General features: G+C 52.4%; 1 protein-coding gene across 1 annotated transcript in view; it reads right to left on the bottom strand.

Annotated features, from left to right (window-relative positions):
• SPAG17 (sperm associated antigen 17) overlaps positions 1–13,400 on the bottom strand; it is a 355,700-nt gene that overhangs the window by 140,664 nt on the left and 201,636 nt on the right. The window contains exon 18 of the mRNA XM_063445995.1: positions 8,990–9,183. Coding sequence (XP_063302065.1) covers positions 8,990–9,183 — 194 coding nt within the window. The remainder of the gene's footprint in view (positions 1–8,989; positions 9,184–13,400) is intronic.

The following is a 13,400-nucleotide window of genomic DNA, read 5'->3' on the forward strand; positions in this document are numbered from 1 at the left end:
GCTATATAAATGATTAAATAATAACATAAAGGGTCACTACAGGGAAGGGATTTTACTTACCCGGATACAGCGCCGGGATCCTCCTGATTAGAACCACCCCTACCCTTCCCATGAATATTAGAACCACCCCTACCCCTTCCATACACAAAAGAACCCCACCTACCCCTTCCACGCATATTAAGCCCCTACCCCTTCCATGCATATTAGTACCCCCCCAACCCCTTCCATGCATATTAGAACCCACCCTACCTCTTCCATACATATTAGTACCCCCTAACCCCTTCCAATAATTTTTCTACCTCCTCCCTCCTCCCATCCATATTAGTAGCCCCCCTAAACCCTTCCAATTATTTTTCTACCTACCCCTCTCCCCCTATCCTTATTAGTAGCCCCCCTAACCCTTTCCAATTATTTTTCTGCCATGTTAACTAACGCCAGTGCTGGAGTGCCGCCGTGTTTACATTAATAGGCCTGCAGGGACAGGCTATAGACACCAGAACCACTACATTAAGCTGCAGTGCTTCTGGGGACTATAGTGTTTCTTTAATGTGAGGTAAATTAGAGATTAGTGCCACGAATAATATGCTAGATTGCCTACTTACAACCAGATGAGGATGATGATGGGCTCTAGCTGCAGTCTGGCTCCACTGGTCTGGTGTAGAACAGGCTCTCTGGAGGCTGTTTGTAACTGTGGTCACAAAAATCAATGTTCTGGGAAAACGGGAAGCAGCTCCATTTTTGGGGGCCCTTTACACAGCTCAAGGTCTGGGTCCCAGGGTCCACCTTCATATTCCACCAATGACTTTGTTCACAGGGGGTGGAGTGTGTAGGGGATGTCCTGATATGTGTGTAAGGAATGCATTGTGTGAATCTGTGTTTGTATGTGTAAGGGCTGCAAGGTGTGTTTCTGTGTATGTACGGGATGCAGTGTGTGTGTCTGTAAGGGGTGCATTGAGTGTGTGTGTACAGGGTGCATTGAGTGTGTCTGTGTGTGTAAGGGTTGCATGATTGTGTGTGTGTGTGTGCGCGCACGGGGTGCATTGAGTGTGTAAGGGTTGCATGATTGTGTGATTGTGTGTGATGGATGTCAATCTCCCTCCCCCCTCCCCACTCTCTTTCTCCCCCTCCCTCCCTCCCTCCCCACTCCCTCCCTCCCCACTCTCTTTCTCCCCCCTCCCTCCCCACTCTCTTTCTCCCCCCTCCCTCCCCACTCTCTTTCTCCCCCCTCCCTCCCTCCCTCCCTCCCCACTCTCTTTCTCCCCCCTCCCTCCCTCCCTCCCTCCCCACTCTCTTTCTCCCCCCTCCCTCCCTCCCTCCCTCCCCACTCTCTTTCTCCCCCCTCCCTCCCTCCCTCCCCACTCTCTTTCTCCCCCCTCCCTCCCTCCCTCCCCACTCTCTTTCTCCCCCTCCCTCCCTCCCTCCCCACTCTCTTTCTCCCCCTCCCTCCCTCCCTCCCCACTCTCTTTCTCCCCCCTCCCTCCCCACTCTCTTTCTCCCCCTCCCTCCCCACTCTCTTTCTCCCCCTCCCTCCCCACTCTCTTTCTCCCCCCTCCCTCCCCACTCTCTTTCTCCCCCCTCCCTCCCCACTCTCTTTCTCCCCCCTCCCTCCCCACTCTCTTTCTCCCCCCTCCCTCCCCACTCTCTTTCTCCCCCCTCCCTCCCCACTCTCTTTCTCCCCCCTCCCTCCCTCCCCACTCTCTTTCTCCCCCCTCCCTCCCTCCCTCCCCACTCTCTTTCTCCCCCCTCCCTCCCTCCCTCCCCACTCTCTTTCTCCCCCCTCCCTCCCTCCCTCCCCACTCTCTTTCTCCCCCCTCCCTCCCCACTCTCTTTCTCCCCCCTCCCTCCCCACTCTCTTTCTCCCCCCTCCCTCCCCACTCTCTTTCTCCCCCCTCCCTCCCCACTCTCTTTCTCCCCCCTCCCTCCCCACTCTCTTTCTCCCCCCTCCCTCCCCACTCTCTTTCTCCCCCCTCCCTCCCTCCCTCCCCACTCTCTTTCTCCCCCCTCCCTCCCTCCCTCCCCACTCTCTTTCTCCCCCCTCCCTCCCTCCCTCCCCACTCTCTTTCTCCCCCCTCCCTCCCTCCCTCCCCACTCTCTTTCTCCCCCCTCCCTCCCTCCCTCCCCACTCTCTTTCTCCCCCCTCCCTCCCTCCCCACTCTCTTTCTCCCCCCTCCCTCCCTCCCTCCCCACTCTCTTTCTCCCCCCTCCCTCCCTCCCTCCCCACTCTCTTTCTCCCCCCTCCCTCCCTCCCTCCCCACTCTCTTTCTCCCCCCTCCCTCCCTCCCTCCCCACTCTCTTTCTCCCCCCTCCCTCCCTCCCTCCCCACTCTCTTTCTCCCCCCTCCCTCCCTCCCCACTCTCTTTCTCCCCCCTCCCTCCCTCCCCACTCTCTTTCTCCCCCCTCCCTCCCTCCCCACTCTCTTTCTCCCCCCTCCCTCCCTCCCCACTCTCTTTCTCCCCCCTCCCTCCCTCCCCACTCTCTTTCTCCCCCCTCCCTCCCTCCCCACTCTCTTTCTCCCCCCTCCCTCCCTCCCCACTCTCTTTCTCCCCCTCCCTCCCTCCCCACTCTCTTTCTCCCCCCTCCCTCCCTCGTCACTCTCTTTCTCCCCCTCCCTCCCTCGTCACTATCTTTCTCCCCCTCCCTCCCTCGTCACTCTCTTTCTCCCCCTCCCTCCCTTGTCACTCTCTTTCTCCCCCTCCCTCGTCACTCTTTTTTCTCCCCCTCCCTCGTCACTCTTTTTTCTCCCCCTCCCTCCCTTGTCACTCTTTTTTCTCCCCCTCCCTCCCTTGTCACTCTTTTTTCTCCCCCTCCCTCCCTTGTCACTCTTTTTTCTCCCACTCCCTCCCTTGTCATTCTCTTCCTCCCCCCTCCCTCCCTTGTCATTCTCTTCCTCCCCCCTCCCTCCCTTGTCATTCTCTTCCGCCCCCCTCCCTTACCTATGTTGTAGCGTGGCCGAGCTCTGTATGGTCCGCGGGTACAGGGAGATTTTGTTTCCTGTACCCGGCCGGACTAAAAGGAAGTGCACACTCAGTGCACACTCAGTGTGCACTTCCTGTTAGTCCGGCCGGGTACAGGAGACAGATACTCCCTGTACCCGCGGACCATACAGGGCTCGGCCACGCTACAGTGTGGGAGTGACAGGAGGGAGCGCTGAGCGCTTCCCTCCTGTCAGCCCCTCTCCTCATGCTGCGCCCGGGCGGTGCGCCCTCATGGACGCACCAGCCCGGGCAAAGCTGCAGCCGCCTGAGGCTCTGTGCAGAGCGCTCGGGCAGCTGCAGCATTAGGGGGGGCGGCGGAGCTGGGGAGGATTTCCCCATAACCTGTCCCCCCCGCATGATTTGCTGGGGGGGATGCGATCCCCCCCCCCCATCCCCCCTGGTTCCTACGCCCATGATTTGTTCCTTTCTATATTCCTGACCGTGGCTCGTGACTGTTTATTCTATTTTGTTAATTCCGGCAATTCTAAGGCCCGGTTGTTACTATTTGTATTTGTTATATGTCTTACTTAATTCTGCGCGTTGGGCCACTGGTTCGTCCTGGCAGTTCGAGGGATCTTAACGCTATTTGGACAACTTGGACGCTCAGATCCAGGCTATCCGGGAATATAATATTTGTGGGAGTTCCTCTATGTATTGTGTATTTTTAATATTTTATGTTTTATGATTTGTAACTAGTGCCTGGGAGATAATTAGTTTAAGCAAAGTACACTAAATTATCTCCCAGACACAGAGACTCCTGGGCGTGTTGTGGGAGTGTCATGGGTGTGTTGTGGGAGTGTTATGCTATGTCCTTGCTTGAGACCCCCTGCTGGGGGTCTGTGTATAAAAGTGGGCCATCTGGTCATAATAAAACATTCCTGTTGTACCCTTCATCAAGTCTAAACTGATGTTTGGGTATGCGAACGACGAACCGCTGGATTTATTCTTACGAACAGCTTGGATTCCAGGAACGTACGAATCAACGTTGTAGCGGAGAGCCGATCTTCCATCCGTCAGACCTGCTTCCCTTATCCTATCTAGTACAGCTCCGATGTGAGCTAAGTGTTCCTGCCACGTATTGCTAAAAATAGCAATATCGTCCAGGTAGGCACATGTATAGTCCTGGAATCCATCCAGGAGTCGATCCACCATCCTTTGGAAGGTGGCTGGGGCGTTTTTCATCCCAAATGGCATGACCTTAAACTGGTACAAGCCAAATGGGGTGACAAAGGCCGACTTCGGGATGGCGTCTGGGGCCAGGGGGATTTGCCAATACCCTTTACACAAGTCAATAGTGGTGAGGTATTGGCCCCTGGCCATTCTGTCCAGTAACTCGTCTATCCGGGGCATCGGATAGGCGTCAGATACAGTCTTCTCGTTCAATCTCCTATAGTCCACGCAGAAGCGGGTCGTACCGTCTCGCTTTGGTACGAGGACTACAGGAGATGCCCAAGGACTGTCTGAGGGTTCAATCACCCCCAGTTGGAGCATTTCGTCGATCTCCTTACGCATGTTTGCCCGTACCGCTTCTGGAATGCGGTATGGCGTCTGGCGCATGGGTAGTTGCCCTGGGGTCTCGACCCAGTGAGTTGCCAGAGGCGTGTATCCAGGTACATTAGAGAACGTGTCGCGTTTCTCTTCCAATAGTTGCTGTACCTCGATCCGCTCCTGTGGGCTCAGCCGATCTCCCAGCGCAACCTCCCCTAAATCCCCGGACAGCTGCCCATCCCCCAGCAAATCGGGGAGGGGTAAGCTGTCAAACTCTTCCGTGTTAGGGGCACAGATGGCGGTTACCTCCTCAGTACGCTCGTGGTAGGGCTTCAGCATGTTCACATGGAGCATGCGTCGCCCCCCAGTCCCTGTGCAGGGGCCGATAATATAGGTGGTATCGCATCTTTGCTCCACCACCTTATATGGGCCTTGCCAGGCGGCCTGTAACTTATCATGTCGGACAGGTTTTAAAATTAGTACCTTCTGCCCGACCTGAAAGCTACGGTCCCTGGCTCCCCGATCATACCATGTACGCTGGCGGGTCTGGGCCTCCTGAAGGTTTTCCCTTACCGTCTTGGTCAATGCTTCTAGGCGGTCCCGAAAGGCCAACACATATGGTAGGATGGGAGTGCCATCTGTGCTCCGGTCTCCCTCCCAATGCTCTCTAATAAGATCCAATGGGCCTCGGACCCTCCTTCCAAACAATAATTCAAACGGGGAGAACCCTGTGGATTCCTGCGGCACCTCCCGGTATGCGAATAGGAGGTGCGGCAGGAAACGTTCCCAGTCCTTGTGGGTCTCTGCGAAGGTTCGGAGCATCTGCTTCAAGGTACCATTGAATCGTTCGCAGAGCCCGTTCGTCTGGGGGTGGTAAGGGGCACTGATAATAGGCTTAATGCCACAGATCCTCCAGAGGTGTTGGGTGAATTCTGCGGTAAACTGGGTACCCTGATCCGAGATAATCTCCCTGGGTAATCCCATCCGGGAGAATATCCGCATGAGGGCATCCGCGACCGTCTCAGCGTGGATGTTGGTCAGAGCCACTGCTTCTGGATACCTGGTGGCATAATCTACGACCGTTAAAATATACCGTTTTCCTGACGGGCTAACTTTATTGAGGGGGCCTATCAGATCCACCGCTATTCGGCTAAAAGGTTCCTCTATTATGGGTAAGGGGTGAAGTTTAGCTCCTGCGATCCCCCCTTTTTCCCACTCTCTGGCAGGTATCGCAAGTCGTGCAATATCTGCGTACTTCCTGGCTAATCCCTGGCCAGAAGAAACTCTGGGTTAGTCTGTACCTGGTGCGACTAACCCCTAGATGTCCGGATAGCGGAATATCATGCGCTATCCGGAGTAATTCAGCCCGGTACCGCTGTGGTACCACTAATTGTCTCCTCGCTATCGGGTCTAACCCCGTAATCTGTTTGGTTGTTTCCCTGTACAAAAGTTGTTTATCCCAGATAAACTTCTCTCCCTCCGCCCCGGGGGAACCCGTGCCAACCTTGTCCCTATACACCTGAAGCGTGGGGTCTGTTGCGACTTCAGCTACAAATTCATTAGGTGGAGCCCAGGGGACACATTCTAGAGGGGGAGTACCTGGACCTCCGGCAGTGTGTTGTGGTCCTGGGTGCGGGCCTGTTGTCGGGTGACTACAGGGTTGACCTCCCCTGTGGTGGGCGACTGGGGCTCAAAAGCAGAAGTGAGCCTCCCCAGATCGTTCCCCAATAAAACCTCCGCCGGTAAATGCGGCATCAACCCCACCTCCACTTCCCCTGCCCCCGCTCCCCAATGTAAATGTACCCTTGCTGTAGGTAGCCGGTACACTGCTCCCCCAGCTACCCGGACGGCAACAGTTTTGTTCAGTTTTGCCTGATCTGAAATCAGGTGGCTCTGTACCAAAGTGATGGTGGCTCCCGAATCTCGTAATCCCCGGACTGCTGTACCATTCAGATATACCGTCTGTCGATGGTGCCGTAGATTATCCACATCGGCCTGGACAGGATCTGCCTCGTGCAGTACCTCCCATTGTTCCACAGTAGTAATGGGGACTGCGGAACCATACGGGGTGGTGACTAGGTCCTGGTAGTGGTGGGCTGCGGCCGCCCTGGGTGGAGGTGGGCCTGGACGAATCCAGGTGGAACGGTCCCGTAGCTGTGGGCATTCCCTTTTATAATGTCCCCACTTCTGGCAGTGATGACAGGGGCCAGCGGTGGGTTGTCGGAACCGGGGCTGTGCAGCGGGTGGTGGTGGTGGTGGTAGTGGTCTCGGTGGAGCTGGGGTGTAGGTGTTTCCCCCGAATGTTTTAAAGGTTGCTTTTGGAGCTGCAGGTTTTTGTGACCTGCGTGCATCCAGGTAGTCATCCGCTTTCCTAGCAGCCTCGGTAAGGGAAGTAGGGTTTCTGTCCCTTACCCATTCCTGGACCTCATTGGTTACTCCCTCATAGAACTGCTCCATCAGCAACATCTGTATTACATCCTCCATAGAACGTGCCTTGCTAGCTTGCACCCACCCGAGCGCTGCCCCCTGTAATCGGCATGCCCACTCTGCGTGCGAGTCCTTCTCTGTTTTCTTTAGATCCCGGAACCTCCGCCGGTATGCCTCGGGTGTTATAGCATACCTGGCGAGTATAATTTCTTTCACTTTACTGTAATTCCTTATTTCGTCATTAGGTACAGTCCGATATGCCTCTGCTGCCCTCCCGGTTAACCTTCCGGCCAAAATAGGTACCCAGTCCTCTGTGTTAATTTTATGCAGTGCACACAGTCTTTCAAAGTCTTGCAGGAAAGCGTCTATATCTTCCTCTGCCTCCACATATGTTTTAAAAGCCTGGTATGGTATTTTAGGCTTACCTTCCTGTGGCACATTAATTGCAGAGCTTTGTTCTGGTGCCTGTGTCCTTAGGATGAATTCTTGTACCTCGGCCATTGTCCTGGTAACAATTTCTGTTGGGGGGTTTTCCCCATAAAAGGATAGCCTGAACTGAACCTGCCTCTGGAATTCCGATCCTTGTGGTGTTCCTCCCGGCTCCCTCTGTGCCGGAACTGAATCGCCCTCCATTCTGTACTCTGCCATGAGTTCTGTAACAAGTACTGCTTTCTTCTTATTGCTGGCTTGTATACCCCTTGCCTCTAGGAGGTCCTTTAGCGTGGAGCGTTTTAGCGCAGAAAAATCAATCTCCATCCGTACTCCATTTACGCTTGTTCCTCTGTGAGTTTGAATCCCACTGCTGCCACCAATGTAGCGGAGAGCCGATCTTGCACAGCTATTCTCCACTAGAGATCCCAGTGAGGCTCAGGAACAAGGTGATGTTAAGTCCACAGGCAAGGTTTCCAGCAGGTAAAATAATACAGCAGTATCCCCATCGCAATCCCAATAACTGGACGACACACAGTTTCAGGAGTAGAACTGACAAGCTTTATTCCACAGTTCCTTATAAAGCCCTCTCCCATGCAAGGGAGGAGGTTCTATCACTTAAGACATTATCCAATCTTTAAGTAGTAACCTCCCACAGATCTCCTCCCCTCCTCTAGCATCATAATCCCCTTATTGTGTACACCGTTTTCCCCGAGTTTTGGATGTACCCTAAATACTTGGGGTACATCCACAAATCCAACATCCCCAGATAGCTCTATTCTGGGGGACCAACATACTTAAAAATTAGCCCATTCGGATGAAGCGTTCGGGAGTTATGGGACTTTGAAGTTTGGACCGACCGCAGAGGTAAAGTATCCGAAAACAGTTCCATGTATTCTGGCCCTGCGGTCGGTCACAAACAGGCGAATGCAAAGGGGTGAAATATTACTGCCAAGTGGCCTGACTGGGATTCGGATGAATCCCCTAGTTTGTGGGGTTCTTTCTACCGAACGGCGGGCCGTTCGGTAGTTTCCCCACGAAGTATTAGGAGTCTGGAGGTCTCAGCGGTGTTTGCCTAGTCAAGTGTCCGATTTTGGTTCCAGACACTCGACGGCAAAACACCGCTGTTCGGCAGTTTAAGATGGCCGCCGCCACGTGTTCGCATCCCGAATGGCGGCCACCCAGAGAACAAAGATCACACTGCAGGAATAGGTAATTACCCGTTTGCAACATTGTTGCAAACGGTAATTGAAGGCACACTTTACACGGGGTGGTCTGGTTGTTCGGTAGTTTCATTCCCTTGTTTTATTTGAATGATTCTACCGAACAACTAGAGGAATACAATTCTTTACATACATTTAACTGTCACTATAACCGGATACCATGATTTCTATACATGTTCACACACATTAAACCAGCCATATGACCAAATACACTTATTCTCATACATGTCGTGGGACAGCCCGGTACCAATCCGCTACAAACGTACTATGCGAACGAGCTATAATCACTAAGTCCCTAGCATTTCGGGAGTATATGAACAAACGTACTTCACGAAGTACCTGAGGTTTGTCACACAAGTTGGGATTGATTAGATTGATTCTGAGATTACATTTAGGGCATAAACCATTAACCTAACTTGTCTGGTTATTTATCCATACAACACTCACTCCTGGATTTTTTGGGTGAGACAGATTTCTTGGCCTTTTTGCTGCTAGGAGTAACTTGTCTGGATGCAACGTCACTTTTCTTCCTGGCCAAATCCAGGGCTTCTAGTTCTTTCCGTTCCTTCTCTGCCTGATACTTTACCTCCTCTTCCTGCACCCAATCTGCGATAGAATCTGCCACCAGTTCCACGTAATTCCTAAAAAAACAAAAACATACAAACAATAAATAAAATGGGATTGATATCACCATGTAACAATCAGTCATGGGTCTGTATCACTAAGTAACAATCAGCAAAGGGTCTGTGTTACCGTGTAACAATCAGCAATGGGTCTGTAGCACTGTGTAACAATCAGTAATGGGTCTGTATCAATATGTAACAATCAGCAATGGGTCTGTAGCACTGTGTAACAATCAGTAATGGGTCTGTATCACTATGTAACAATCAGTAATGGGTCTGTATCATTATGTAACAATCAGTCATGGGTCTGTGTCACTATGTCACAATCAGTAATGGGTCTGTATCACTGTGTAACAATAAGTAATGGGTCTGTATCACTGTGTAACAATCAGTAATGGGTCTGTAGCACTGTGTAACAATCAGTAATGGGTCTGTGTCACCGTGTAGCAATGGGTCTGTATCACTGTGTAACAATCAGCAATGGGTCTGTATCACTATGTAACAATCAGTAATGGGTCTGTGTCACCGTGTTACAATCAGTAATGGGTCTGTGTCACCGTGTTGTCAGGGTATTTATATCGGCAGACATTTTGTACTATGATAGAAATTAAAATGTATATTGTCAGAGTCACTCTGAACAGAGCAGACTCCATTTTGTTATTTTCAAGCTAACAAAAGACACAAGATTTCTATCCCTTCTGTAAAACTAACCACTTTGCCAGAGCTAAAGGAATGCTCAGTATATACAAACCAAATTGATAAGAAATAAGAACGGGGGATGGACAGACTGTCTAAATGCTAATGGAATATAATTAATTCTAAACCCAGACATTTGTGACAGAGAAGATTAAATACCGTATTTATCGGCGTATAACACGCACCGGCGTATAACACGCACCTCATTTTTAGAAAGAAATTCCAGGAAATTTCCCCCCTCCCATAGTATTTCCCCCCCCCCCCATCCCACAGTATTCCCCCCTCATCCCATAGTGTTCCCCCCTCATCCCATAGTGTCCCCCCCCTTTCCATAGTATTCCTCCCATAGTATTCTCCCCCTCCCCTCCCATAGTATTCTCCCCCCCTCCCCTCCCATAGTATTCTCCCCCCCTCCCCTCCCATAGTATTCTCCCCCCTCCCCTCCCATAGTATTCTTCCCCCTCCCCTCCCATAGTATTCTCCCCCCTCCCCTCCCATAGTATTCTCCCCCTCCCCTCCCATAGTATTCTCCCCCCTCCCCTCCCATAGTATTCTCCCCCCCTCCCCTCCCATAGTATTCTCCCCCTCCCCTCCCATAGTATTCCCCCCCTCCCCTCCCCTAGTATTCTCCCCCCCTCCCATAGTATTCTCCCCCCTCCCCTCCCATAGTGTACTTCCCCCCCTCCCCCCCATAGTGTACTTCCCCCCCTCCCCTCCCCTCCCATAGTGTACTTCCCCCTCCCCTCCCATAGTGTACTTCCCCCTCCCCTCCCCTCCCATAGTGTACTCCCCCCCCCCCTCCCATAGTGTACTTCCCCCCCCTCCCCTCCCATAGTGTACTTCCCCCCCTCCCCTCCCATAGTGTACTTCCCCCTCCCATAGTGTACTTCCCCCTCCCATAGTGTACTCCCCCTCCCATAATTACTTACCTGTCCTGAAGCGTGGGCCGGCTTCACAGCTTGCACCGCGGTACAGGAACTTTAATTTCATGTTCCGGTTTCCGGCGGGACTGAAAGGAAGTGTGCACGTGCCGTATACCGTATTTATCGGCGTATAACACGCACCGGCGTATAACACGCACCTCATTTTTAGAAAGAAATTCCAGGAAATTTCCCCCCTCCCATAGTATTTCCCCCCCCCCCCATCCCACAGTATTCCCCCCTCATCCCATAGTGTTCCCCCCTCATCCCATAGTGTCCCCCCCCTTTCCATAGTATTCCTCCCATAGTATTCTCCCCCTCCCCTCCCATAGTATTCTCCCCCCCTCCCCTCCCATAGTATTCTCCCCCCCTCCCCTCCCATAGTATTCTCCCCCCTCCCCTCCCATAGTATTCTTCCCCCTCCCCTCCCATAGTATTCTCCCCCCTCCCCTCCCATAGTATTCTCCCCCTCCCCTCCCATAGTATTCTCCCCCCTCCCCTCCCATAGTATTCTCCCCCCCTCCCCTCCCATAGTATTCTCCCCCTCCCCTCCCATAGTATTCCCCCCCTCCCCTCCCCTAGTATTCTCCCCCCCTCCCATAGTATTCTCCCCCCTCCCCTCCCATAGTGTACTTCCCCCCCTCCCCCCCATAGTGTACTTCCCCCCCTCCCCTCCCCTCCCATAGTGTACTTCCCCCTCCCCTCCCATAGTGTACTTCCCCCTCCCCTCCCCTCCCATAGTGTACTCCCCCCCCCCCTCCCATAGTGTACTTCCCCCCCCTCCCCTCCCATAGTGTACTTCCCCCCCTCCCCTCCCATAGTGTACTTCCCCCTCCCATAGTGTACTTCCCCCTCCCATAGTGTACTCCCCCTCCCATAATTACTTACCTGTCCTGAAGCGTGGGCCGGCTTCACAGCTTGCACCGCGGTACAGGAACTTTAATTTCATGTTCCGGTTTCCGGCGGGACTGAAAGGAAGTGTGCACGTGCACACTTCCTTTCAGTCCCGCCGGAAACCGGAACATGAAATTAAAGTTCCTGTACCGCGGTGCAAGCTGTGAAGCCGGCCCACGCTTCAGGACAGGTAAGTAATTATGGGATATCGGCGTATAACACGCACCCACGATTTCCCCCCTATTTTCAGGGGAAAAAAGTGCGTGTTATACGCCGATAAATACGGTAATTTAATTTAACTTTCGATATTGTATAAGGTCCCATTGTAATTTAGAGGTCATACTTAGTTTATGAACTGTCATATTAGAAATTATAGCAGAATTGCCAGACACATAGTCTGAAGAAAGCCCAAATAAACTCTTTGAACCGACAGAAAATTTAAATTATAAATGACCATAAAGATAAGCTAAATGACGTCAAAATAGCCTCCAGGAAAAGTTAACTCTTTCCGAGATAGGAATGTTTAGTGGGACGATCGCTATAGACCAAATACTTAAATTGCTGTCTGGAAGGTAACCACACCTCCAGTTTTCTATTGGTCTATCACCTAGTGAATTTTCCCTTTAAAAAGTTAAGACAAAGGGAAGAGAGAGGTATGCAAAGGAAGCAAAGAGGTGAGCAGTCGGGGGCAATGCAGAGAAATCCATGACAGATATCCACTCCAATAGAAATTAAAATGTATATTGTCAGAGTCACTCTGAACAGAGCAGACTCCATTTTGTTATTTTCAAGCTAACAAAAGACACAAGATTTCTATCCCTTCTGTAAAACTAACCACTTTGCCAGAGCTAAAGGAATGCTCAGTATATACAAACCAAATTGATAAGAAATAAGAACGGGGGATGGACAGACTGTCTAAATGCTAATGGAATATAATTAATTCTAAACCCAGACATTTGTGACAGAGAAGATTAAATACCGTATTTATCGGCGTATAACACGCACCGGCGTATAACACGCACCTCATTTTTAGAAAGAAATTCCAGGAAATTTACCCCCTCCCATAGTATTTCCCCCCCCCCCCTCATCCCACAGTATTCCCCCTCATCCCATAGTGTTCCCCCCTCATCCCATAGTGTCCCCCCCTTTTCCATAGTATTCCCCCCATAGTATTCCCCCCCTCCCCTCCCATAGTATTCTCCCCCTCCCCTCCCATAGTATTCTCCCCCCCTCCCCTCCCATAGTATTCTCCCCCCTCCCCTCCCATAGTATTCTCCCCCCTCCCCTCCCATAGTATTCTCCCCCTCCCCTCCCATAGTATTCTCCCCCCTCCCCTCCCATAGTATTCTCCCCCCTCCCCTCCCATAGTATTCTCCCCCCCTCCCCTCCCATAGTATTCTCCCCCTCCCCTCCCATAGTATTCTCCCCCTCCCCTCCCATAGTATTCTCCCCCTCCCCTCCCCTAGTATTCTCCCCCCCTCCCATAGTATTCTCCCCCCTCCCCTCCCATAGTGTACTTCCCCCCCCTCCCCTCCCCTCCCATAGTGTACTTCCCCCCTCCCCTCCCCTCCCATAGTGTACTTCCCCCTCCCCTCCCCTCCCCTCCCATAGTGTACTCCCCCCCCTCCCATAGTGTACTTCCCCCCCCTCCCCTCCCAAAGTGTACTTCCCCCCCCTCCCCTCCCATAGTGTACTTCCCCCCCCTCCCCTCCCATAGTGTACTTC

This window comes from Pelobates fuscus, chromosome 1, assembly GCF_036172605.1.
Source record: "Pelobates fuscus isolate aPelFus1 chromosome 1, aPelFus1.pri, whole genome shotgun sequence".
Lineage (NCBI taxonomy): Eukaryota > Metazoa > Chordata > Amphibia > Anura > Pelobatidae > Pelobates > Pelobates fuscus.